This window comes from Sus scrofa, chromosome 14 (assembly GCF_000003025.6).
Source record: "Sus scrofa isolate TJ Tabasco breed Duroc chromosome 14, Sscrofa11.1, whole genome shotgun sequence".
Classification (NCBI taxonomy): domain Eukaryota; kingdom Metazoa; phylum Chordata; class Mammalia; order Artiodactyla; family Suidae; genus Sus; species Sus scrofa.
In genome coordinates this window covers 123,508,404-123,533,418 of record NC_010456.5, presented here as the reverse complement: position 1 = coordinate 123,533,418, position 25,015 = coordinate 123,508,404, and the positions used below count along the sequence as shown (strand labels likewise).

The 25,015-nt window shown below is 48.9% G+C and overlaps 1 protein-coding gene across 50 annotated transcripts in view; it reads right to left on the bottom strand.

Moving 5' to 3' along the window:
• The window catches only part of TCF7L2 (transcription factor 7 like 2), a 203,638-nt gene that overhangs the window by 13,914 nt on the left and 164,709 nt on the right, over window positions 1-25,015 (bottom strand). For 23 of the 50 annotated variants that reach the window (XM_021073301.1, XM_005657465.3, XM_021073290.1 and 20 more), the window contains 6 exons: window positions 11,492-11,624; window positions 9,212-9,314; window positions 7,323-7,409; window positions 2,074-2,199; window positions 1,354-1,513; window positions 863-970 (listed from right to left, as the gene is read on the bottom strand). In XM_021073301.1, coding sequence (XP_020928960.1) covers window positions 863-970; window positions 1,354-1,513; window positions 2,074-2,199; window positions 7,323-7,409; window positions 9,212-9,314; window positions 11,492-11,624 — 717 coding nt within the window. Of the gene's footprint in view, window positions 1-862; window positions 971-1,353; window positions 1,514-2,073; window positions 2,215-7,322; window positions 7,410-9,211; window positions 9,315-11,491; window positions 11,625-25,015 lie in introns of all 50 variants that reach the window. The other 27 variants (XM_005657478.3, XM_013990492.2, XM_005657462.3 and 24 more) reach the window with 3 other exon arrangements.

Here is a 25,015-nt window from a genome sequence, read left to right as displayed (position 1 = left end):
TGCCATGTAATACAGTAAGGGGCAAAATAAAAGACATTTCATCCATTTAGAGCGGAAAGTGAGCCCAAGCTTGAGCTACTGGGCAAAATACAGAATAAGAAAGAACAGTGAGAAGTGACAGAGGACAGTAGTTAGTTAATGGGAGTAGAAGGCTCTTGAGTGTCACAATCACTGTGATGAGTGTAAAGCACAAGCCTAAGGTATGTTCTAAAACCCAGGAGGGGAAATGAGGCAAATCCTGCAGCCACCACAGACCCCTGGCTGGGCCCCTGAGTCACTGCATCCATCCTGCTAAGGGATGACTTCCACTGGCTACTTTCAGGGATATTCCCATCATGCCCCTCTCAAGATGAACCAGGCTTCCAATTTCTACGGCACCAGAGGCTAAGGCAACTGTTTCATTTTCCCCTTATGAGTGAAGGCCCTGCTAGGACACCTGTGAGGAAGTAAACTCTCTCCCTCCTCGCCTACTGGTCTTTTCTGCAAGGCCACCCCATGCACTGCTGCTGAGAAGCACAAAAATACCCCATGGACCACTGCTGTATCCTTAGAGCCCCATCTCTTCAAAGACATGGGCAAGAAGGTGTGGACAGCCCCAAGCTGACCCCCTACATCCCCTGAGCTGGAACACCAGGACACCAGCCACCCCTCCTCCTTGGAGAAGTATCGCACGCTGATGCGGCCACACACAAGGCCAAGGCAAAATCCTCCAATCCGCCACTCGGTAAGATGCCAACAGTCCTGGGAGCGGCAGACTGAAGGTACTGAGGCCTGATTCAAACTGGCAGGTGGTGTCCTTGGGCCAGATGCACACCCAACACACCGTTATAGAGTCTAGTCCTGAGAGAAAGGAACCACCTACATAGTTATCCCGTGCGGACCAGCCGGGGTACAGCTGCATGTGAAGCTGTCGCTCCTTCCGGGCCAGCTCGTAGTACTTCGCTTGCTCTTCTCTGGACAGTGCGTGCCACTGGAGGGGACACAGTGGGGGGAGAGCGAGACAGGGAGAAATGTCACAAACCACACTGTGGCCGGGGGATGGACAGAGCTTCCATCAGAAATGGTATCATCTATAGATGCCAATGGTCTGCGGGGGCCTGGCACTATCGGGGGCTCAGCCAGAACCTGACCTGTCCCCCAGATTGCCCTGTCCTTTGCTGTCTCTGCAGGTGGGGAAGGCCAGGCTGCAGCCAACCCGAATGTCATTCGAATGCTGAGTTACTGGTCCCAACTCCACGAAGGCCATGGAAGGAGTCAGACTGGGGCTAAAGGGAAAGGACTCCCCAACCCATGGGGATGGGGACACGGGCCCCCCACCCGGTGCGCCCTCCTCCCCCAGCGGGGGTCACCCACCCTTCGGCCCAGGATCTGGTTGATGGCTGCACTTTCTTTCAACGTGCACTCAGCTACGACCTTCGCTCTCATTTCCTTCATATACAACATGAACGCGTTAAGGGGTTTCTTTATGTGGGGCTTCTTCTTCTCTTCTTCCTTTTTGGAGTCCTGATGCTTTCTGGATGTGGACAAAACAGACAGATGCAGCCTGATGAACGATCACAAGGTCCAACTCTCCCCACAGCAGAGGGCCCATCTCCCCACTCCCTCAACACCCAGCCCAGCAGTCCGGAAGGCGTGGCACACTTCCACGCTGGGTCTCCTCCACCGGGAAAATGGAGCACAAACAGCCCGGGGAGGGGGTGGGGGAAGAGACTTTATCATCACGTCCTCAAGCTTCCCCCAAAATGCATTTTTCCCAAGCCAGAGGGGAAAGCGCGTTGTGCCCGTTTCCGTCTCAGCCGACGCTCCCTGCGCCCGCGGGACAGAGCGAGCCTTGGGAACCGGGAAGGGGCTGCAAACCCCAGTCCATCCGGGGCCACAGAGAAGGAGTTCTGTTCGCCGCCGCCGCCGCCGCCGCAGGGGGCGCCAGCGAGAACCTGCACCAGGCATCGCGCGTCTTTGTAAGGCTGGGTGGGTGTTCGCTGGAGGCACACCAGCTCCGGGCAGAGCCACCACTCAGCAGCCACCGGCTGACCACGCAACGACACAGAAAGTGACCGGAAGAGGGACACTTACGCGCTGTGGAGGGAGCTGACGTCACTCTGCGAGGATTCCTGCTTGACTGTGGGCGTGACTATGGCCGGGTGGGGGATGCCGGTCGTGTGGAGAGTGTGATGCGGAGGGACCATGTGGGGAGGGAACCTAGAAGACAGAAAGCTGTGTAAATCGTCAGAATCAAAATGTATGAATGGGGGAGGGATGTGTACACACAACTTTAAAAAAAGAAAGAAACAGCACGGAACACTCACATGAAAGCAACCCAAGGCATATGAGACCTGTCAGCATTAATTAGTGATAAATTAAGCATAATGATTCTCATCATGTCATTAAAGCCAATCTTCCCCTTCATTATTGCTACTGACACGAGACATTACGATTCTTAACATCTTCAGCAAAAGGCTAGTGCGACCGGTACACGTGGGCAGAAAAGTAGGCTTGAGCTACCTGCTGGAGACCACACGTCCACTGGTTTGGAGGGACGTTATCAGTGGCATCTAAGAAGACTATTTCCTAAGTTCTAATCAGAGCTAGAATGATAGGTGAAATCTCTTGTTGCATATTGACAGCTAAATAAAATATGAATGCGGTTGAAGTGTACAGATATATTTTTGACAATGCTGCGCATGCCTCGTTAGGCCTCATTCTGTTGATGGGAGCGCGATAACAGTTCCGTTTTTCTTTTGCTGCGGTGCCCCACCGTGTTGACAGGAATGGGAGAAAGTGAGGCAGAGGGATGAGGGGAAACCAAATATCTCCTGCCTGCTTCTCAACATACGTCACGGGCATTTCAAAGAAGTTTGCATGAAAGATACCCAAAGAGGACTATTTTATACACACACCTGGAAGGGAAGCTTTGAATTCTGATGTGTACGCCTTTTCTCCTCTAAAATGCTAGGATTCCTAAATTACTTTGACTTAAAATACTGCCTATGCATTAAAAGGCCTTATAAATGATCAGAATTGTACATAAAGTCAAGTCTGTGTTTTCTCCTCTAAAATACTGTTTATTTTTAGGGAAGTTTTTACAAACACCCTTTAGGCTGTGCATTGGCATGTCTCAACCATGCAACCTGGCTAGGACAGAAGGAGATAATTTGATCTTTTTTTTTTTGGTCTTTTTAGGGCCACACCCACGGCATATGGGGGTTCCCAGGCTAGGGGTCGAATTGGAGCTGTAGTCACTGGCCTACACCACAGCCACAGCAATGCCAGATCTGAGCCACGTCTGCGACCCACACCACAGCTCACGGCAATGCCGGATCCTTAATCCACTGAGGGAGGCCAGGGATTGAACCTGTGTCCTCGAAGATAGTAGTCAGATTCGTTTCCGCTGAGCCATTCAGGAACTCCAGGAGCTAATCTGAAAATGCTCTGGGCCCATTTGCAAATGGACTATGGATCTGACCAACAGCTCTCTCATTTTCTGATAAGCTTGCGGTCACCGTGGCTAGAAGAACCACCCTCTGAAAGGAAGGTATGCTACTTTGGAGACAAGTGGAGGGAGGAGAGGACCACCACCACCCCCCGAAGAAAACAGTGGCAGCCCCCAGGCTCCACCCTGGCAAGGTCAGGCAGGTGAGCAGATGGGGGTGCTGTTCAGGTGAAGGGGAATCCAGGTCAAGGCGGTGTTGCTTTCCCAATAGATCCAAACCACAACAACCCCGTGTACCATCCAGGGAATGACCACCCGGTTCTCAGGAAGCTAACTTTGCCAGGCGCTGGGGTGCTGATTAGACTTTATAGGTTCTGTTCACATGCAGATGGGAAATGAAAATTGTTCTCCTTTTACCAAAAGACTGCAGTCAATGTGCATGGGAAAAACGATGACCGTACTGACTCTGCATAGATCAACAGAGAAAACAGCAATGAATAAGGCAGAACTTTGAAGGGGGCCGGAATCACAGTGGACTCTGGACTCAGAATCTCCACCCCGATGTGGCCCGCGTCCACAGGCTGCCTTTACAAATTTAAGTCAGAATCAAAGTGTGGTAACAGGGACTTGATTTCTTAATAAGGATCATGCGACTTCTTTTAGGATGTCAAGAAAAAGGAAAGAGAAGAGAAAAGAAAAACCCTGAGAGAAAGAGAGAGAAAACGAGAGAGAAAGACAACGATCCCCTCTCCCTACCAAAAAGGAAAAGTGCGGCCCTGGGCTCCCAGGTCACACCCAGCTCCTTCCCACAGCCCGAAGGTCTCTGGGAAAACTTCAGTTCAGAACATGTGTTCTTCGAAGCCCCTGGGTGAAGCGGTGGGTGGAGTGGCAGCTTTTACTGTGAATTGTAAAAGCTTGACATTCCTCAAATACATATGTTCCCTTCCCGCTGAATGAGAATATGTGTACAGACAGAGAGAAGGGGGAAAGAGGGAGGGAGAGAGAGAAAAACATGGGTGTGTGTGTGTGTCCACCAAACACCACAGAAAACCTCACGTTTTGAGGACATTTTGGGGTGGGGAAAAATTTCCGGTGCAGCCATGACGAACCAACACTTCCAAGTTCACATACCTACCCACATACTCCTATATTTGAGAAACACATACATAGCAGAGAAAGTGTGTGTGTGTGTGTGTGTCTATGGGCTGTCCTCATACCTTCGCTTAAGAAATTCCTTTCTGCAGACAACTGTTTCATGCAATGCAATAAACACCCTAAAAATTCTAAGCAGCTCATTATACACCCCCGTCTGCTTTCATGGCTCCAAGCCAGAATATAATGATGAACCTTAACTTGTTAAGGACAACTAATTTTTGTTTCTGGCTGTCTCAGGGGCTTCTGCCTTCCTCACTCTCACTTTACTTCACTGTTGACACGTTTCTGTTAACTGGATGTCATCTGCCGGCCTTGATTTTATGCACAAGCAGTAGGATGCATTTTCCTGTGCAACAATCCTGCTTTGAGTTGCATTAGGTTTGTCATTATTCTCTCATTTCCCCCCTTGCACTTGTAACATTTCATCTCTTCCTGCCTTATTTTTTGTGAGCCACGGTGCACCCACATTATGGTTTATACATGATCTCGCTCCCTTTGAAGCCGGCAGATTTCAGAGCCCGCTCTCGTCAGGAGAAGAGCCTTGCGCCAATTTAGCAGGCTGAGGGCCCGGAGCTCCAACATCTCAATCTAAAGGGGGTCACAGGGTGGCACAAGTGAGTGTCAGCAAGAGCTGTTTAATTGCCAATCTAGGCTTCTCCATGGTGTTTAAAGTATAATGACCCATCACTTAATTCTGAGAAGCCCTGGCCCCGCTGCTGAAGAGAATGAATATCAAAGGGTGTTCTGGAACAGGGCAAGCTGCCTACATTCCCTATAACTGCCATAAGTATAATAGACCCATACTTCTGTCACCCCATTACCACAATAATGTATTTAATTTGCTGTATACGCTTTTTAACTAGCTACCTTTCATAAGGCCTACCTGGGGAATGGGCGCCTCCCCCCTGCACCGCCAGCCCCCTAACCTTCCCTCCCACCGTTCCCCTTCCTTGCCTCCACCCCTGCCCACCTAGAAATCATCGACTAACCTCCTAATGATAATTCAATCGATAAGCTTAACCTCAGCCCCTATCCCATGATCACCGCACTGCTTTTAACCTCTGAATGCACCAAAGAAACAAACAGGAGAAACAACCCAGCGCATTCTCGGGATGCTAGTTCGGAGGAAGGGGTGCCGTGGGTTATAAGGTGCTCGGGAGCTGCCCTCCTCCTGGGAGACTCCTATTGGTTCCCGGGTTTCGCGAGGTTGTGATGACATTATTTAATGAGAATAACCCTCCGCTTCTCACTGGAGAAGAGGACACACGAGCATTTTCCCGCCTAACCGATCCTGGTGTGGATTTAGAAACTGCGATGATTTACCATACGTGGGAGCTGGATCTGGATACCCACGGCATAGTTCTTACACATACAGATGCTATAGTCTGTGTTTCTCAGTGGGTGCGATTCCTCCTCTGTCCTCCACCAAAAATCACTGTTTTGCAAGTACGAAAAGAGGAATCTTGGCCTGTCTCTCCAACCCTTCCCGTGGTCTTGGGTCCTCCTGTTGGCTACGGGGGGGTGGGGTGGGGGAAAGGCTGGGGGCTGGCCTCCCTGCCATGTAATGCATGCTAATTTAATTAGGTGCCATCATCCAAATGGATTAGCTGTTGCAGCCCATCAGGAAAGTCTAAACCTCCACCGATTTAATTAACGTGACTGAAAATCAGATGAACAGAAAATAAAACTATCATTAGGAGCAATTAGTGACTACTTAAACATACTGCTGCCAACCAGTTTGTAAATAAACTAGCAGTCGCTGAAAAATTAGCCAGAATTAATTAGAAGGGGGAGAGGGAGACCATGGGGTTAGAAAGACCCAGGCACCCGTAGGTGGGCCTCCGTGTGTGTGTGTTACATATACACTGATGTGCTTAAAGATACATGGATGTACACATGCACATGATTTGTTTAACTTTCAGAAATTTAGATGGGCACAGGCCAACGTCGTCCCCACCAGCCACATGCGGCTACGAAGCACTTGAATATACCCAAGACAAATAAAAATGTGGTTAAGTGTGAAATACACATCAGATTTCCAAAACGAAAGTATAAAGAAAAAGAGTAAAATCTCATTTGTAGCTGCTTTACAGCGATAACTTGTCAGCACGATAATATTTTGACTATGTTAGGTTGAACGAAATATATCACTAAAAATAACTGTTTGGGTTCCCCCCACCCGCATCTTTCAAAAACTGTGGCTACCAGAAAACTTCCAGTTCCCTTTGTGGCTCACTTTCTATTTCTACCAGACACCTGCTACATTCGAAGGGGGTGTGTTGGGTTGGGGGAGAGGGGTGTCCTTTCTTGTTGATGCTTAAGAGTCTGAAGCTTTGAAAAGACTGAAAGCCTTCTCTCAAATTCTTCTTTGTATAAAAATGAACTTACCTGCACCCTTTCCTTTCTTACCCAGACTAGGGCAACAGAGAAATAACACTTTAAAAAACTCCACACGTCCTAATTACTTCTTCTTGCCTTCTTAAGTTCTTAAAAAAAAAAGATACTGCTCAACTGATGGGAAAAAACTCACAACCTCGAAAATCTGCCGTCACCTACCTGGGAAGTTCAGGGCAATTTTTTCAGTATTTTTTTAGGAGGAAAGCCTCACGCACTATGGAGCTTACACCCTTGGATTGGCATGTAGCGGCAGTGCCCCAGATGGCCTGGGAGCATCTCGAGAACTTTCTGGGAAGTAGCCCACAGCCTTGGTTGAAGAGCCTGGGTTCTTGGAACTCACCTGGACATGGAAGCGTTGACCGTCAGAGCTGTGGGGTAGGGGTGACGGAATCCTCCTGTCGTGATGGGGTACACTGGCTGACCCTGCCTGCAAAGAAGGGGGTACGAAGTTAGAGCGCTGCAAAGAGGGGTGGGGCTGGGGGAAAGCAAAAGAAGAAAAAGGGAAAGTCCTCTCTGCACAGTAAGCTTTATTCTCATTTGATCAGAACAAAAATCTTGGGGATTGTACAGGAAGGATCAAAGGGAAGAAACACAGAACAATTTGAATGCCATAAATCTGATAGGAATGGCTAATTAAATTTTATAACCTTTGCTTATGTCAATAGAGACCCTCTCCCCAAGCTGAAACTAGGTGTTTTGTTGTAATAATTAAAGGCGAAGTCTCGCTTGCTTTAATGGAGCCATCACACTAATTGAGGGCTACACATCCAAAGGAAAACAATAATGAATGTAAATTTATACCAAAATAAAGTACAGTGAATCAAAGGACTTCAGTTGCGCTTTGGGCCTCTTTCGGTATTTAGATCTCGGTGAGAAAACATTAAATTAACAGAGCTTAATTTGTAGCCTTTTGTCAAATTAACAAGTGTTGACAAGAGTTACCGGGGGGAGAGTCCCCAAGAAGAATTGTGGGTAACCAATAGACAATCACACCTCATTACAATAATTAAAAAATACAGCAACATGCAAAATAGCATCCTCATGAAAGACACACAACTTTTTCTGACAGAGGGTTGTCTGAGTTGGCTATTCCTTTTTATCTAGCCTTCAAATATCTCCCCAGTTCAAGGGAAGACTGAGACCCATTGGAGGCATGGCCCCACCCATGGAGGAAGAACTAGGACACACACTCCTGGACATGGCCACCCTCCCCAAGGAAACGCAGGAGAAGGAGAGAGAAACCACAGCCAGGGCTCGTGTCTTCCCCAAGACCCAACCTTGAGAGGTGTGCCACGATTTCTCATGGTCAGATTCAACAAATTGCCCTGTGTTTTTTTAAAGAGTAGAGACATAAACATGGAGAAATATATACACAAAAGTACACCATCGTCAAACACATGTTACAAGCGTGCACACAAACACACACGAGCACAGCATGCTTACACAGAAAAGGCCTTTCTACTCTGATTTTTGAAACACATGGCGTTTGGGGGTTTTTTGAAGTCGTCTATGGAAAGTTAATGGGTGGCACTATAAAAGCAAGCCCAGGTGATGGCAGGACCAATCACAAAAGGCAGTTTGATGATCTGCCAGGGACCAGAGCTGACCCCTCAGGAAGGCCTGGCCTGCTGGAGTGAGGGCTCCAGCTGCCCCACCCCACTCGACATGCAGAGATGCTCAGACGGTTGCTGGCTGGATAACATGGAACTTCTCAACAGACACAGATGTCCACTGTGGTTGTCAGCCTTGGGAGTGACGGCTGGGATCGGGCGTGGGGCTGTAACCCCACTCCCACTGCTGGATTTCAAAACTGGGCTGTGCCTGTTCCCACGCCTCTGCTGCCTCAATCCAATGACAGGACTCCACTTGGGGCTGCCACCAGCATAAGAGCCATGATCAGCTTCACAGGAGAGAAGCCCCCAGACTTCTGCAATCCCCAAGGGCCCTGAAGGGTACTTTTATTCGCAGAGAGGAACCTAGAGGCTTTGGGGACCATGGGTTCAGAATGCGAAGTACCACCAAGCCTTTTCCCTACATCCTCCACCTGAATGGCTACTGACTTGCCAGCTTTCCCACAGGGCATCGGCAAGCATCTTCCCCACAAACCCCCACCCACGGCCCTCCCTCCCTAACCCAGACCTCTAAAAATACACACATACATGCACAGAATAAATAATAAGCATGCCCATGTAAGAAACAAAAAGGAAATTAAAAAATGGAACTCCTTACTGTGGTACTAACCATCCTAGCGGATGGGGGATTTGTCCTACGGTGCCGGGCGATAGCGGGTAATACGGAGATATATCTGGAGGGTGCGGAGGCCGTGGGATTCCTGGGAGAAGCAGCAGCATTTTAGGTACAAGAGAGGGAGAGATGGAAAGAGAAGCTGTCAGGTGATGGGAACAGGGAAAGGATAAAGGGAGGCATCACCTCCATAATCCTAGCGTGAGTTTCTCTTCATGATTCTGATTATAAGACTTATTGGTAAGTCTCATCTCATTATCCCTCTGCCCCAGTTTGAAATATTGGTCAATCTCACTCTAGATGGATCGTACACTGGCTACAGGCAGACAAACTCAGAAAATGCCAGTCTAGGTGTTTCTGCCTAAAAAATTATATATATATATATATACACAAACACATACACACATATAGGACTTGGCACATAGTAGGTGATCAAGTAAAAGGGCTTGGCACACAGTAGGTGATCAATATTAAATCCTTTATCCTCGCAATTTGTCCCTGCCTTCCTTTTCATTCTAATGACTTACCTGCATGAGAGTTACTCCTTGTTTAGAACACGCTTTTGGAGTATGGCTTTTGGAAACATTAACCTTGCCTTCTTTCAAAAAAGTTTCTTCTGCTAAAATGCAGACGCCCTGACATTTTATCCAAGGCAGAACCTGACCTGAACAGACCTGGAGATGTTGGAGGCCCCGTATACACAGTTCTAGGACCTGGTTTTCTAGAGGACTGAGTCATCTGTGTGAACTAATCCTGACCTGCTGACTTGGTAACCATGAACCAGGGGGTCTGAGAAACTTCCCAAGGCACACGGCAGTGGGTTCAGCAGGTCTGTGCACTGCACACTTATTAATTATATAGGGACACACCCTGCAATTGGTTCTTAGTGGCTTGGGAGCAAATCTGAAGGCAAGGAGCAGATTTACCTACGCAGCTCAAGTGGGAAGCAAAAGGAACAATTCCTCAGAATTAAAATAGCACCAAGGAGAAGGAGCCGCGTGTTTGCAGATGAAAACTATTTCATTTTTTAAAAAATTCATTCAGGAAGCTTTTAATCTGTAAATTAAGCCTCCCTGGGTGACATTTTCATGCAGACATTGCTTTCCCTCTATTACAAAAACCAAACAGATTAGCTGGGCTTGGACCCTACACCAAGCCATTCGCAAACTTGAAAGAATGTTCATGGAGGAAAAGTAAACAGTCCGCAGACGTTAATCATATGTTTTACGATAACCATTTAAAAGCTATTCCCTGTACTACCATTATTTAAATGAGACGTTGATGCTGCCATTCACTTGTGGAGCCTGAGGCCGGCTGGCGGCCTCCTCCAGCCATCCAAGCGCCAGGCTCCGTCCCTGTGAGCACAAAGGGGGCTCAGAGGCTGCTGAAAACCAGCTCATGTGTGGCTTCATTCAGGGGCAGCAAAGGCAACCTGAACAGGCAGGCTACCTCGTCCCGCACCACACAATTAATTCCCTCTGACAAAGTGACACAGAGTAGCCATTCCAAATCCATCCTTCTAATAAACTAGCGGGGAAGAGAAATCACCCCCCAGCCAATGCACCGCCCAGCCAGAAAGACACACCCTGGCCTTCGCTGTTCTCCTGAGACCACCTCACCTTGTTGTAAATCTTGTTGTAGAGGAGCTACAAGTAACCCCTCCTTCTCTCCCCTCTCCCTCTCCCACCCCTTCCTTTAGGGAAAAGGCACGTGGGATGGAAAGAAGGGGACAAGTGTAAAAGCTGGAATACTGTGGCATCTTTGGCCTAAGACCCTATTGGTTGTTTGGAGATCCAATGAGGAAACCATCTTGGACTTTGGTCTTCCCATCTGTGAAATGGGCTCGATAATAAAGATGCAGGTCATTGCAGGGGAGGAAGAACCCAAATAAGTCAGCAAAGAGAGTGCAGAGCCCAGTGACGTGGTCTCTGGAGGCTGCACCAACAAAGTCATCAGCAAGTGACCATAGTGCCTTGGCCACCAAGGGAACTGGGGCTTCGGGGCACCACGCTGGGAGGACTCTAACATGCCCAAGGAGCTGAGCAGGAGTCCATGAGGTGCCTCCAAGTCAGGGCCAGGCTCCCGAGACAGCCCTGCGGGGTGCTCAGAGAGCTCCTCAGCGCTCCTCTTCTCCAAAGGGCGAGGAGACAGACCACCGCTCCCTCCCCAGAAAGGACTAAGGGGAGCCCCTCCACCCTGCCCCCCGTCCGTCCGTACCCCGCCTCCCCAGCAGGCCCTCCCTTTGCCCCCAAGCCCGCAGCCCACCTGTTTTGGGGTCTACGTCAGCTGGTAAGTGTGGAGGTGGGTTTCCCGGCGTGAAGTGTTCATTGCTGTACGTGATAAGAGGCGTGAGAGGGTGGACATGGTGAGGGTGTTGCACAACCGGCACTTTGTTCGACTGCGGGGAGGAGAGGACAGAGAAGGACACGGTCACACCGCTGCCAGCATGAGCAGGTCGAGCGCGGACCTGCGGCTTCCCCGGACCAGCCCCGCCCGCCCCGCCCGCCCGGCCCCAGTCCCTGCACTAAAATGACATCGCCCCACGGAGTAGACAGGCCTCGGCCTCGACCTCCCACCGAGCCTGGCTTTTAAAATCCCTCTCCACCACCACCCCATTACGGAGCTCAAGAGTTTGCACTTTTCCCATCGGCAGATAAAGTGGAAGCGAGGGCTTTAACCCCCAGGGCGACTGTGTTCCTGCAGGTGGGAGGGGAAATCTCCTCTCCCAGGGCCCCAGAGGAGGGACCTCCAGGAGCCAGGCAGGCTTCACAGGGCACCGGCTAGGAAAACTTTCCTTCACGGGAAACCTGGCAGGCCCTAATCCCACCCACCCAGCCTCCTCATCCACCACCCTGGGCTCCAGACCCCTCCTGGCCCCTTAGAACCAGGGGGCGCGCTCCAATCCCTGACAGACTGCAAGGATGAAAAGCCTCACTCGTGGTCTGGTTGGGAGTGTGAACTTTACCAGAAAGCTCTAACCGGCCAGGCGAGCACTTGCATATTTTATGCAGATTACGGCCGCCTTAATTCATTAGGAGTCTCATTAGGAAGTCATGGGGAATGCTAACAAATTAACTGGACGACGATGAATTGGGCTACTAAAAGGCAGGGACGCATTTTAGAAATGGGCAGTTCTAGAAAACAAAGTACAGGCATTAATATGTTTGGGAAGTGCTGACAGGTGGAAAGACGGAGGACAAAAGAAAAGCAAACCGTTTAAAGATTTTTCTAGTTGGCTACGACCAGACCTTCCCAAATTATTCTCTGCTCCTTCCCCCACCTCACTCTCAACCCACCCCAACTCTCCTCCACTAGGCGATGCTATGACTTAGCCCAGCAAGATCACAAAGAAAAAATTAAGCTGAAACAAGCGAACTACTGGGCCATTTACTGAGAGTAATCCAATTGCAAAAAACCCTATTCCCAATAGAGGATTTTCACTAAAATCCTACAACAGGGACATTTAACCAGATTAGGTACCAGCGAAGATAAAGAGGCTAGTATTAGATGATGAATGGATTAGAGTCAAGTTTCATTTCAGAACGTGTCTTCATTTCCTTTTATTACTTTTAGGGAGGCACAACTTGCATTAACATCAAGGAGAAGGAACTGCATGAAAAGAAAAGAAGGAAGGTTCCAGTGCTGCCCACTAGCGCCTCTCGGGTTCAGGGACCACCAAGCAGTTAGTTCCCTTCATGTTTTTCTTCCTGTCTCTCCCCCTTCCCCTTTTTTCACATGGGCGAAGAAGGGTGGAATACAGTAAGAGTATTTCTTACCACGGTTCATTGTGGGGAAGGCTTTTTAAAAGGTGCTTCTAATTTTTTCACGGGTATGTTTGGAAAGAAAAATATGGCCTCCCTAGACGCTCCCAGAAAAACCACAGAAAAAGAAGTCAACACTTTCACCAGCCAGGTTTAATGATTCCTATAAACAACTGGACACTTTTGGAGAAAGTGATACACCACAGGGGCCTTGTAGAGCGCATTATCGTTCTGCAATCAAAACACCAAAATTCAAAGCACCCAGGAACAATTCCTCCAGCAGCAGCCAGGAAGGTCTGGACATGGCCAAAGTCAGCAGAGTGAGGGGCAGCCACTCCAAGGCCAGCACCAGCATCGCATGGACCTGCACTGAGGATCCTTTTAGGAACTATTTCTGTTTAGGACAACTTGAAAAATAACCAACAAATAAGCTCCCGCTGTGGGCTAGGGTGGAGAGGGAAAGGAGCAAGGTTCAAACATGTCAGATGGTGTGGGGACCATCAGGAGGAAAGGAAAACGATGCTGCCCTCTAGAAGTTTTCTGTCTGGTTGGAAAGATGCACACCTGCTAAGATGTGAGAAAGCGGACCCGTCTCAGGTAGTTTAAAATAAGTGGGAAAAGAATTGTGGGACCAGTGGGAAGAACCACAGATAGCCCAGGGGAGGGAAGAAAGTCACTTATGAGTTGGAGGACTTCTGGGGAACAAGACCACCACCAGCAATGCATGGAAGCAAGTCTGTGATGGGGAAACGGCCGCGAAACCCACCATTCTCAGCTCTGGCTGAGTCGAGCACCTCTCAGGATGCTTGTCACAAACATGGATCCCTGATACTAAGCGATCGCTCAGTAGGGACCTGGTTCAGTAGGTCTGGGCTCAGGCCCTGGGCTCTTCTGTTCAGCCATGCATGGCCCCTAGACCAGAAGACCGCCCGGTCCCACACTGGCCCAAAGAGACTCAAGTCTTGGTCATGAAGAGAGTCCTAGTTCTGAGAGAAGCCATGGAACAGGCTTCATACAAAACTTACCACATGGTAAGCACAGCAATGGGGGCTTCTTATTATTGGGGTTTTTTTGCTGTTCTTCTGGAGAAGCTACCCTATTTTGAAGTGCAAATTCCCTGGCTACCTTCCAAGCAGGAAATGCAAGGGAAACCCTCTATCACTACTTGTCCGTAGAAGGATGAAGACAGCATTTGGGCAACAGTGAAGCTCAGGGAGTGTGTGGGAAATCAATTCCTCCCCCCTTGATAAAGGGGATCCAATGAAAGCTGGGCACCTGTTGTGGCTGCCATCACTCTCGTATTATTTTGTACACCTGAGCCTACTAGCCAACTAGTTTTTTTTCCTGTTCAGTCAAAACTCTACAGAATTGGTAGAAGCTGGGCAGGGAGGAGAGGGTTAGAGGGAGGTGAAGGGATGTGACATTTTAACTGCTGCCTGGCTTTGGGCAGGGGGCAATGAGGGCCCTGCTGCGACATGGATTTCTCTTCTGATGTGGCTGCAGGCCAGAGTGGTCCCTAGAAACAGCACAACCACACGCCTCTCCAGGCTGACTGGTTCCCAAGCAAGCAGGGGATGAAGTCATTCGTGCAGAAATCAGGATCTAATTGCCACTCCCATCAAACCTCCCTTTCCCTGGACTGCCTTTTATAATGGGAGGAGGTTCCTCTGGAAAAGGCCCCTGTCTCTCCAGCCTCAGATCCCCAGGGTCCCTTCTGTCTACATCACATTGTGTCCATGACTGGGGTCATGGCGTGCCTTTCTCGGTCCCACCAAAGTTAAATCCCTTAAGGGCAAAGACAGTAGAACTCTGTCTCTGAAATGCCCGGCCTGTGGGAGTGGAAAGCACAATCTCATACTTTGCATAAGAACCACCACATGGCAACTGCAAGCATCAGAGGAGGAAGAGCCAGCCTCAAAGATGTATTTCCGTACATGGTGGTGCTCTTATACGGCCTCCGCTCAGAGTCACAGAACAGGGCTGGGAGCCAGGGGGACCTTCGGAAGCCAGCCAGTCCAATACCTCATTACAACAGCATCTTTTAAAATGGTTTTAGAGCCCACTGGCCTGCACATGGTGACCAAGAGTGATGTCAGAGTATTCGGGAAGACCCAGGTTTAAATCCTACTTCAATCCAGCTGTATAAACCTCACTCAGGCCTTCATTTCTGTTTGTGCAAACGCCAGAGGAGAACAGTGCCTGCTTAATAGGACTGTTGGGAAGATTAAGAGAGATCATGCCTATAAAGTGCATCCACACATGCAATGCAAAGAAAGCTTTGAAAAATATAGTCCGATGAACGCTAATGACGAGTGCACGGTGCAGGTGCCGTTTGAGATCCTCCAGTCTCTTCTAATTGAATTCAGGGGGCGAGTGCGGGGGGAGTGTGTGACACAGTCACAGACTACACTCCCTGTGGCAGAGGGAAGACGCTCACTATGGGGCAAGAGCACACGGCAGGTGTACACTCTTCTTAAAAATGTGATATTTCATTAATAAATATATTTTATCGTCTTTTGAGAAAAACCATCATTTTATTATGCTAATAAATAAGACTGCCCCAGACGTGCTGAAAGTTAAATAAGAATAGCCGGAGATGACCAAAGTCCTTTCAGAATGGGCGGGGGGAGGGGGGGCGGTGGTAGAAATGAAACGCTGAACAGCAACCCAAATAGAAAGTTCCCTTAGACTTTCCCCCATCTCTACAAACAGCTCCCACTTTTCTTTTTTTTTGGGGGGGGGATCTTTTTGCCATTTCTAGGGCTGCTCCCTCAGCATATGGAGGTTCCCAGGCTAGGGGTCTAATCAGAACTGCAGCCACCGGCCTATGCCACAGCCACAGCCACGTGGGATCTGAGCCGCATCTGCGACCTACACCACAGCTCACGGCAACGCCAGATCCTTAACCCACTGAGCAAGGCCAGGGATCAAACCTGCAACCTCATGGTTCCTAGTCAGATTCGTTAACCACTGTGCCACAACAGGAACTCCCAGCTCCCACTTCTTTAAAGAGGGCTTTAAGGTTGTGTTCAAAACTCTACAACCCTAAGAAAACTTAGGTGTGAAAAGTGCCTCTTGTGGGGGACACAACCTTCCAGAAATGCATCCCTGAAATTTAAATTAAAGCCACAAGGTGTGCTGGGAGTGTTGGGAGGGGGTGGTGGTAAACAGGCTGAAATATGTCTCTCTTTCCCCTTTTATTGTTTTACGGAGTCCAGTTTTTAAGGCAAACAACTGGAATGTCAAACCAGGGGCCTCTCAGGTAAGCACTTTATTTAAATATTAAATACGTCTTCAAAACTACCTGGTGGGATGCAAAATCATTACCTCTGGTGACAGCTAACTGAAGTTCAAGGCTAGGAGGGCAGCAGTCACGGGAGGCTGTGTGGAAAGCTTAAGTTACTGGCAGTTAAGCCTTGAAGAATATGGTGAGTCCTAGAGATCTCTGAGCCACACACACAAAATAAATAAATAAATAAGCAAATATTCATAAGCTATTCCTAAAACACAAGTTCAGGGAGTTAGGTCATAGCTGTCCATAGACACCAGCACCATCAGTGCCCGAAAAATCATCCAGAGAGGCGCTCAGGACCCCTGGCCTGGACCATAGTCTAACTGAGCACTGCTGGGTACTCCTGTCGCCCTCTGGCTCCTGGCTTACTGGAGCCTGGCCTCCGTGTTGGGTGTCCTCACAGCAAACCTATGACATAGCTGCATGCGTTCTTAATCCCCCCCCAGAAGGTAAGGACACCTGTCCCAGGTCACAAGCCTTGCAGGCTCTGCTGACTCCACCGCCTGCCACTGGGTCTGCAGAGCCGAGCCGGGCCTCGGAATGGGGTTCACTGCCAGGCCGAGGGACTGAGCTGACCCAAGGAGCCCAGCCTGGGCCAACCTTCCCAACTGGACACAGATGCTGCAGAACTCACGAGGGGGATCCGTCCCCAAACCCTACCTGGAACCTGGACCAGTTCAGCAAATAGTGCCCCTGCCCCACCCCAGTGAGCAGTAGTTCAGGGCTCCCCTCTGCCAGAGGGCACCAAGGATCTTTAGCAGGATTTTCATGGCCTTCGGCTCATGGCCTTCGGAGGGAGGGGTGTGGGATGTTTCAGCTTCTCAAATACAGACACAAACAGTATCTGGGCCCAGCAGGATTCTGGTGATACGTGTGATCAGTGCCAGCAGAAAAGAAAAAGTTGGCTAAAAACCTGAACTTACTAAATGAAGTAAACAACATCTATTTAAAAGGAATGAAAACCCTCATCTGACTTTAAATCATGAAGGCTTTATGCTTTCTACCTGGAGAAATGGCTGTTACTACCCATTTTTTTCCCAGTTCTGTTCATCAAGCTCTATGGGTTTTGAGCACTGAATAGTTAAATTAGAAAGAAAGGGTCTTTTAATGGCCCTCAAAGTGCACAAAGGCTTTCCACCCCAAGTATTCATCCTCCTACAGTGGGGGGGAGTAGGGAGGGGGCGCCCCCTGTGGCTGACCTTTGACCCCTGGAGAACCTGTAAGCCCGGAGTTCTTCAAGTTGGCCTTGCCACCCTCATCGCCAGGCGCCCACACACCCATCCACCAAATGCTGCTCGCACTTTGGAACCTGGCAAGTGAGAAGAGTGATTCAGGCCTTTCTAGATCCTCCTGCCAGCCCTCTGCTCGCCCCCAACCCCTCAACCTTCTCTAACTGTGGGGAACCCAAAGGGAAAGAAAGCTCGCCATTCACCCTGCAACCTATTAATCAACAGACGTTGAAAACAAATAGAGCCATTGCTAGCCCTGGCCTCTCGGCCGGCCCTCCTCTTCAATACTCCCCTATTGCTCTCCCTTTCTGCAGAAGAAAAATGGGGCCAGAAACTGCCTTGACGAGCCCAGCACAATAAGACAAAAGCAGCACAGAGGAGCATTTGTCAGCCTTCTCCCCTCCCCGGGGGGACCCGGGGGTCCGAAGTGTCTTAGATTACCGGCCCTCCCAGGGTCTGAAATCAGCATCAGGAAGGGACACTGTTCACTCAAGGTTTTACATTAAAAGATGGCTTGATGGCTCATCTCCACGTATTTTTCCCAGACGCCACCATGGCTGCACCAAGGCCAATGGCAATTAGTTAACAGATGTTACGCGTGCGTCACTGGGGCTGTGGAGCGCTGGTGAGGAGGAGCGGCTGTTTCTTACTCATCAACAACCCCTTGGTGACTGACTCAACTAGTCAGTCCTCTTTGGCGGGTCGATGAACCAGAGAGGAAGGGTCAGTGACGGTAGTCTTTCGGCCTAAACAAGTGAGCGCACCAAGGAGCAACTACTTCAGCTGCTGGATGACATCAAGGAGCAGCCTGGATGCAGGCCTGCTGTTCTCGCTACTGTACCCTGCAAACCTCCTACACACACAGAGGGGAAGGGGGGCGGGAGAGCATCCTCTGGGGCCTGAAGGGCTGCTTGGCACCCTTTGCTCTGCCCCTCTCCCCTCTCGACTGTCAGAGGCCCAGGCAGCGAGGGCCCACCTAGTGGAGGGGCTGTCAGTGGTTGAACCCAACTGCTCTCAGTCTCAGGCCTTGCCCCCAACTCAGGCGGCACTGTTTCCTGAGGCAAGGCTTCTACCGATGGCTACAGCACTGTCTGCTGGAAATAAAAAATAAAACCAAGAAGGCTTCACAGGATTCGAGCTTTGCCTGGAGGTTAAGAGAAAGAAAGTCAGCCTCTGAGATGCGGAAAAGAAACACCCAGCCTGCAGCTGGAGTACACTGCCTCCATCACCCGGCCCCAATGGTGTGCCCGCCAGGCCGCAAAGTTAGAGCTTCTCCCACTCTCCGGAGCCTGACACTCAAGAGCCCCGCTTATTTGTTTGTGAATTATCAATGGCTGACTTCTTTCCCCTCCTCCCTTCTTTCTCTGGAATACAATCCATTTAGACAGCAAGAAGAGGGAGAGAGAAGACTCTCCCAGCCGTCTGTGAAATTCTGCAGACTCATAATTCCCCGTGTACTCACACAGGCATTAAAATTCTTCATGCAGGGAAATGACTGAACAGGGCAGGCAGGGAGAGAATAAACGTGCAGCCAATTTTCATCCAAATTCTCACACACACATGGAAATACATACCGCTAACGCAAACCATCCTAAGCCCTTGGCCTTTTTGGGGTGTTTTTTTGGTTTGGGTCCCCCCCCTTTATAATATAACAACCCAGATAGTAACACATGAAACAGACTGTCAAGCATTAAGGGTCTATGGGGCCAAATTCAGTTCTTCTTAATGTTTCTATTCCATTTCCCAAAAGGAGGAGGGGGGAGTGGGAGCAGGAGCTGAAGGTGTCAGGGTGGGGAGTGGGCACACGGAAGGGTCGGTCTAAACCTTGAACATAAAGAGGGGCTCCAGCAGCCTGGGCGTTGTGAACATCGCAGCCAAGGCCCGACCCAGCGAAGCTGTGTTTTCACAGGCTTTTGAACAATTACTTCCAGTTAAGTTCATTAAACATAATTTATTTCCACTCATTCTCATTTATTTTCCAATAAAAAGAAAGCATCCCATTGTGTTTTAACCTTTAAAGCACTTGTGAGCTTAAGACTCGGCCCGCCCGGTCCAGGCTCACCCCACCAGCAAGTTCCCAGGGCTTCCTTCCTGTGTGCCTCCCTCCAGGGGCAGGTCACAGCTCCCGGAGGGGCGGGGGTGGCAGCGCAGGGGGTCCTCTCACTGTCCTAATCCTCCGCCAGGTCTCAGAGTCGTCATTTCCCAGGAATTTGCAACCTCCACGCTCCCGCAAGATGGTTTTCTACTACTTGGGTATTAAATGATTAGCGTTCGCATAATCAATCTTGTTAAGTGTCTGAGTTCGGGGGAATGTCTGGCAATTGGGTAAGAGGGTACAGCTGTTTCATTTTCAAAAGAAAGCCAGAAAAACTAACCTATTCCAAATGAAGAAACCCAAAAGCACAAATTCAAAACAACTTTAAATAAAAAAAAAAATAATAATGATTTCCAGACCATCTCCCCCCAAAACACCACCACCCCAAATCTAAGGATTCCTAAATATAATGGAAAGGAAATCGCCAATTTTGATTTAGAATCAATGTTAAGTACATAATGGTTATTACATCCTGGGGATTTCAAGAAAGAAGCAGTGAACAAAATCTGATACCACCTTTCTAATTTAGTTACAACGAGCAGCTGCATAAAAATGACTTTGGTATTTCTTAACAACTCTTGTGCCTAACTTTCAAATCGAGACGGTATTTGAAAACCATGCCTGTTCCGGAAGTCTATAAGAGCTCGAGAAAGGTCCCTTCAGAGAGCAGGTAAATTTCTCTCTAGCAACAGAGAAACTGAGAAGAGGGACAAACGTTTTCCTGAAACCCTACGGATGCAGGATGCAATCGGCCAAACCCCGGACTCAGCAGGAAGTCGGCCAAGGCAGACTCAACGGAAGAAGCCCCATGGTTCTGCACGATTGTGCCCTGTTAGTGTCCCAAACATGGGCATTCTTTAACGGGCATCTGTAGCCTCCATAAAGGATACACGTAAAAGGACCTAAGACAGGGTGAGAAGGAAACACCACCACTGTCCCTTCTGATGGAAGCGGATGAACGTTTAAGGCAATGAGGGAAGGACCCAGGCAAAGTTCACTTCAAAACAAAACAAAACAAAAGAAACCCTTCAAGTGTGTGCAAAAGTATGTCATCTGGAGGGCAGGTCAGGATTTCATCACATTCCAAAATATTGCAGAAGGAAAGAATGCCATTACATAGCTCAGCAAGGCCCCCCAGCATCCCCGGAGCACAAAGGGGCGGTTTCCCTAAAAATCTAAGGTTGCAGGCTCTGTTGCGTCCAGAAAATGCAGAGGCAGCAGCCTGTTGTGACAATACAAAGATCATAATATCTGTATCATCGGAGTTGGGAAATTACCCTTTCAAAGGAACTCCCTTCCCCTAAACCATCAAGAATGGAGGTTTAACCCGGCCCCCGGAGCAGCGGGGCTGCAGTGAAGTAACCCAAGTAATATGAGTAAACAAAAGGTCTGGAACCTTTCAGGAATCTGGAAGTGAGAGGCTGTGCTGGGTGGGAAACTGGAGGCAACACACTTTATGCAGTTACAGCGCCTGCCTGCACGCCCTTCCCCACAATTCCTGACAGTTTACAATCATACCTCAACTAGGAAGTTGCACAGAACCAGAAAAGACATACACAGCTGTCATTCCTTCCTGCCCAGCTAGAGAACCATCTCTCCTCCCGCGTTTCTAGTCACAACATAGGATTTTAACACATGATTTTGAAAACGCAAGGACTCACAGACGGTAGTACAGTTCATGCCTTCCTCCCCCAAATATCAATATGACCATTGAACAGCTGATTGACCATTGCAAAGGTTTCTGTTTGGCCATTCAACAACCAAAAAACGATTAAAAAAAAAAAGTAATAATAAAGACAATGAAGGAATCGTCTCCAAATTCTAAGAGCACACCCTTAGAACTTATGGCAAAGGAGCTGATGCAAGAGTTGATTGATCAGAGCACAGGTGAACAGTGTAAAGTACTCTGAGCCCCAAATTGGTATTTGCAAAAAGGCTGTCTCCCTAATCATTAACAGCACAGTAGGCTGTCATCCGTCTCTCAGGTTTCCAAAGCACATTTTATATTATGTTTCGAAAACACAAACGCCACAAGCAAGACTGGAGCCCTAAAAGGCCGGCAACATCTACATTTGGAGATTGAAAATAAATACAACTAAAGACAGAGCAACAGAAAGTTAGTATTAAATATGAAACCAAAATACACAGTTTACACAAGCCCTGCTACTGGAAAAGCCTGATTGCTCAAAAATGTTTCAAGCTTCCAAAGTATGTGTCTCTATCTAGAAGGGAATGTCATTTCTCCTTCTCTTTCTTCCAGTGGAGCCCACCTTCGTGGGTGAAGGGGAAGAAAATGATTTGTTAGGAAAAAAATCCCAAATCCCACCACCCTTTGCCAGAGTCCAGCTCTCTGGCACTTGGGGAGCCGGGTCTGCATTGCCATAGAACCATAAGGATTGTGATAAAAGTCCAGCTTTCTGTCCTCTCCATCTTCTTTTTTTTTTTTTAACCCTTTCTTCCCCCCTTCCCCCAAAACCTGCTATAAAAAGCACACCGCGAAAGGGCACAGCTTGAGGTGACCATTTACGCTTGTTTTGTTTTTCCTTCCCACTAGATGAATCAAATAAAAAAAAAAAAAAAAAAAAGCACAAAGGTTTAATGGCCAAGACCATAAGCAAGGACGTGAACGTGGGCACGCGAGCGCACGCGCGCGCACACACACACACACACACTCGCGCGCGCACACACACACACACCCCACTACTCACCCAGCAATTCAAATTGAGGTGCCAACCGCCCAACTGCTGGAAGAGAGTGAGCCCGGAGGCCACCGTGCCTCCCTTCCCACTCAAATCTTCCATTCCCACTAAGATGGTATCCCTAGGGTACATAATAGCTTTGGTTTTCTTTCTCTCCACCTCAAAAAAAAAAAAAAAAAAACTTTCTCTGTACCTTCAAGATGGGACTGGGCCAGCTTTTTCTCTCCTCCCTTATTGCTTTTCTCACTTTTCTTCTTCCTCCCAGCTTCCCCTCCCTTTATTCCTCTCACTCACAGAGCAGGAAAAAAGCATCTTAAAAGGTGGACATGGCTCCCAGGTCTGCCCGGGCAGACTCAGAATGCTCCAGGTTCTCACTCACAACGCCTGCTGTTAATCTTGTGAAGTCTTCCCTTTCCACACACATCCCTCCGAAAGCAAAAGCAAAAAACGAAATGAAGAGGAGAAAACAAAAGCAAAAAGAGGCCAAGTAATCTAGTTCAACTGGTCGTGGATTAAATTTTTAAAAAATTAATTAAAAGAAACTCCTTCTACTTTCTGCTCTGCACCCCTAGGAAGTGTGTGAAGGAAGGGGACGGCCCTTCTTCCCCAGCCAGTGCAGGGCACCTAAGCAGTCCCCCCCTCAGCCGTTACCTTGGGCAGCAGGGGCAGAGCTGCTAAGAGAAGCTAAGAAATTACGGTCGGCCATGGGGGAAAATGATCAACGGAATGCAGCAGGCAGGCACTTTATCTGCAAGATTGTCAAATCCCTCAAAACAAATTTCTTAGGGAGAGGGCTGCGAAGGGAGAGGGGGAGGGAGGAGGAAAGTGTATTTTCTTGTCACAGTGACACGGGAGTGACACTTGGTAGGGCCTTGCCTGCCACACGTACACGCGCCTCTTTTCCTTCCAGAGGAAGAGACCCTGCCTGAAAGGTTTCCCACTGACCTCTCTGGAAGCAGGAGAACGGCGGCTTCCTGCATTCCCTGGCATTCCAGCAGTCTGAGTGCCAAGTCGCTTTTTGGTTGCTTGGGAGTTTGGTGAGCTTTTCCCCTCAAAAGGGGGCCCGGGGGGGGGGAGGGGGGGGAAAGGGAGAGAAAAGGAGGAAGAAAAGAAAAAAAGGCAACCCCTGAATCCCACCATCCCAACTTACTTTTCCCGGGGCTCTCAGAGGATCAGGGCCCGTGCGTGTGTGAGGGGTGAACTTAACTGGAGTTAAGAGCCTCAGACATCACAGGCCTGAATCAGTCCTCTTTTCCGTGGCGGGGAGGGTGGGAGGGTGCCTGCTCCAGGAGCGGGTTAGAGACACAGCCAAGTTCCAGAGGACCAAACTCACCCGGGACTTGTCCGGTCCCTTCCCACCCCAAGTGTTAAAGCATTTCACCTGCTTCGAAAGCAAATGCCCAACTCTGATTTGCATGCAGGTAAAAGCACACCCCTGCTGCCACAGGGGATCCTGGCCCTGTCTTGCTTGAAGCAACACCAGTGGCAAAGATACGGTTTCTTCTGGCGCAGGACACCTAACATACAGGCGATGTTTTAAATTTACCGACCCGCCTGCCTAGCTGTTTATCTCCAAACCCACAGGGCTGTTTTCATGAGGTTGGTCTTTAAACAATCTGTTAATACACCAGACAAGTTAATAACCCTTGCTCCCTCCCTGCCGCTCCCCGCCCCGCCACACCAACAAACCCCCACGAGGGCTGGAAGGGCTTGCAGATGACAACAAAAAAGTGAGGAGTCTTAATTTTCTTCTTCTTTTGGAAAATACTGCTCCGTGGCCCCTCTTTCTAGACTTATCCGGTCTTCCTGTGTAAGTGTCAGGCAGCAAGCTTTAAGGCCCTTAATACCAAAACAAAACCCTGCCATTTCCCTTTACATGATGGTAACAAAAGCAATGAGGCTCCAGTTTGACAAGTAAAAAGCCCCAACCACACAGCCCCCTAATTGCCTTCCCTCCCTCTATTCACAGGGACCACCACACTCGGGCAGCCGCCTTTGTCGCACATGCAATTTCTTAAGTAAACTGCAAGTTCCCTCCCCGCTGATGGACAGCTCCCAATCATTCAGCAACAATAACTTATAAAGTGCAGCTAACAGGATGGGCAACTTTGACGGGGAATTCATTTTCTGGCTTTCTCAAAAGACAAGGAAAATGGAAACAGCAAGATGAGCCAACACATTCCAGACGGACCTCCTCCGCCGCCTCCTTAAAAAGGACAGGGAAATCTCGCGAATCTCTTCCAACTAACTCCTCCTAAGAAACTGCTCCCGGATATCTGCTGTCCCCTTGCACTGCCTTGTCCCCAGGGTGCCTCAATGTGCCAGAAGGACACCCACGCTTAGAACATTTCCACAGAGAAAAACACAACAGGGTGGTCGAAGGCTGCAAAGTTCTGTGGGATTAAAAAAAAAAAAACCAAAAACTTTTCCAAACCAAAACCAAAACACAAAAAACACCCCCTCCCCCAACCAGGAGACCCTCCTTTCCTTCTAACATGAAATTAACAGCAGTGTAGTCGAGAAATAAAGCAAGAAGATTGGAGGGATGGCCCATTTACATCCCACAGTCCTCACCCACATCATCAACAAAGTTCCGTTTTGTTGTATTACATCAAGAAGTTTGAGATGGAGGTGAGAGGAAATGGGTCTTAGAAGAGCATCTATGTGAAAAGTAGAAAAACTCAGACCCTTTAAGAAAATATCTGGGGAGAGC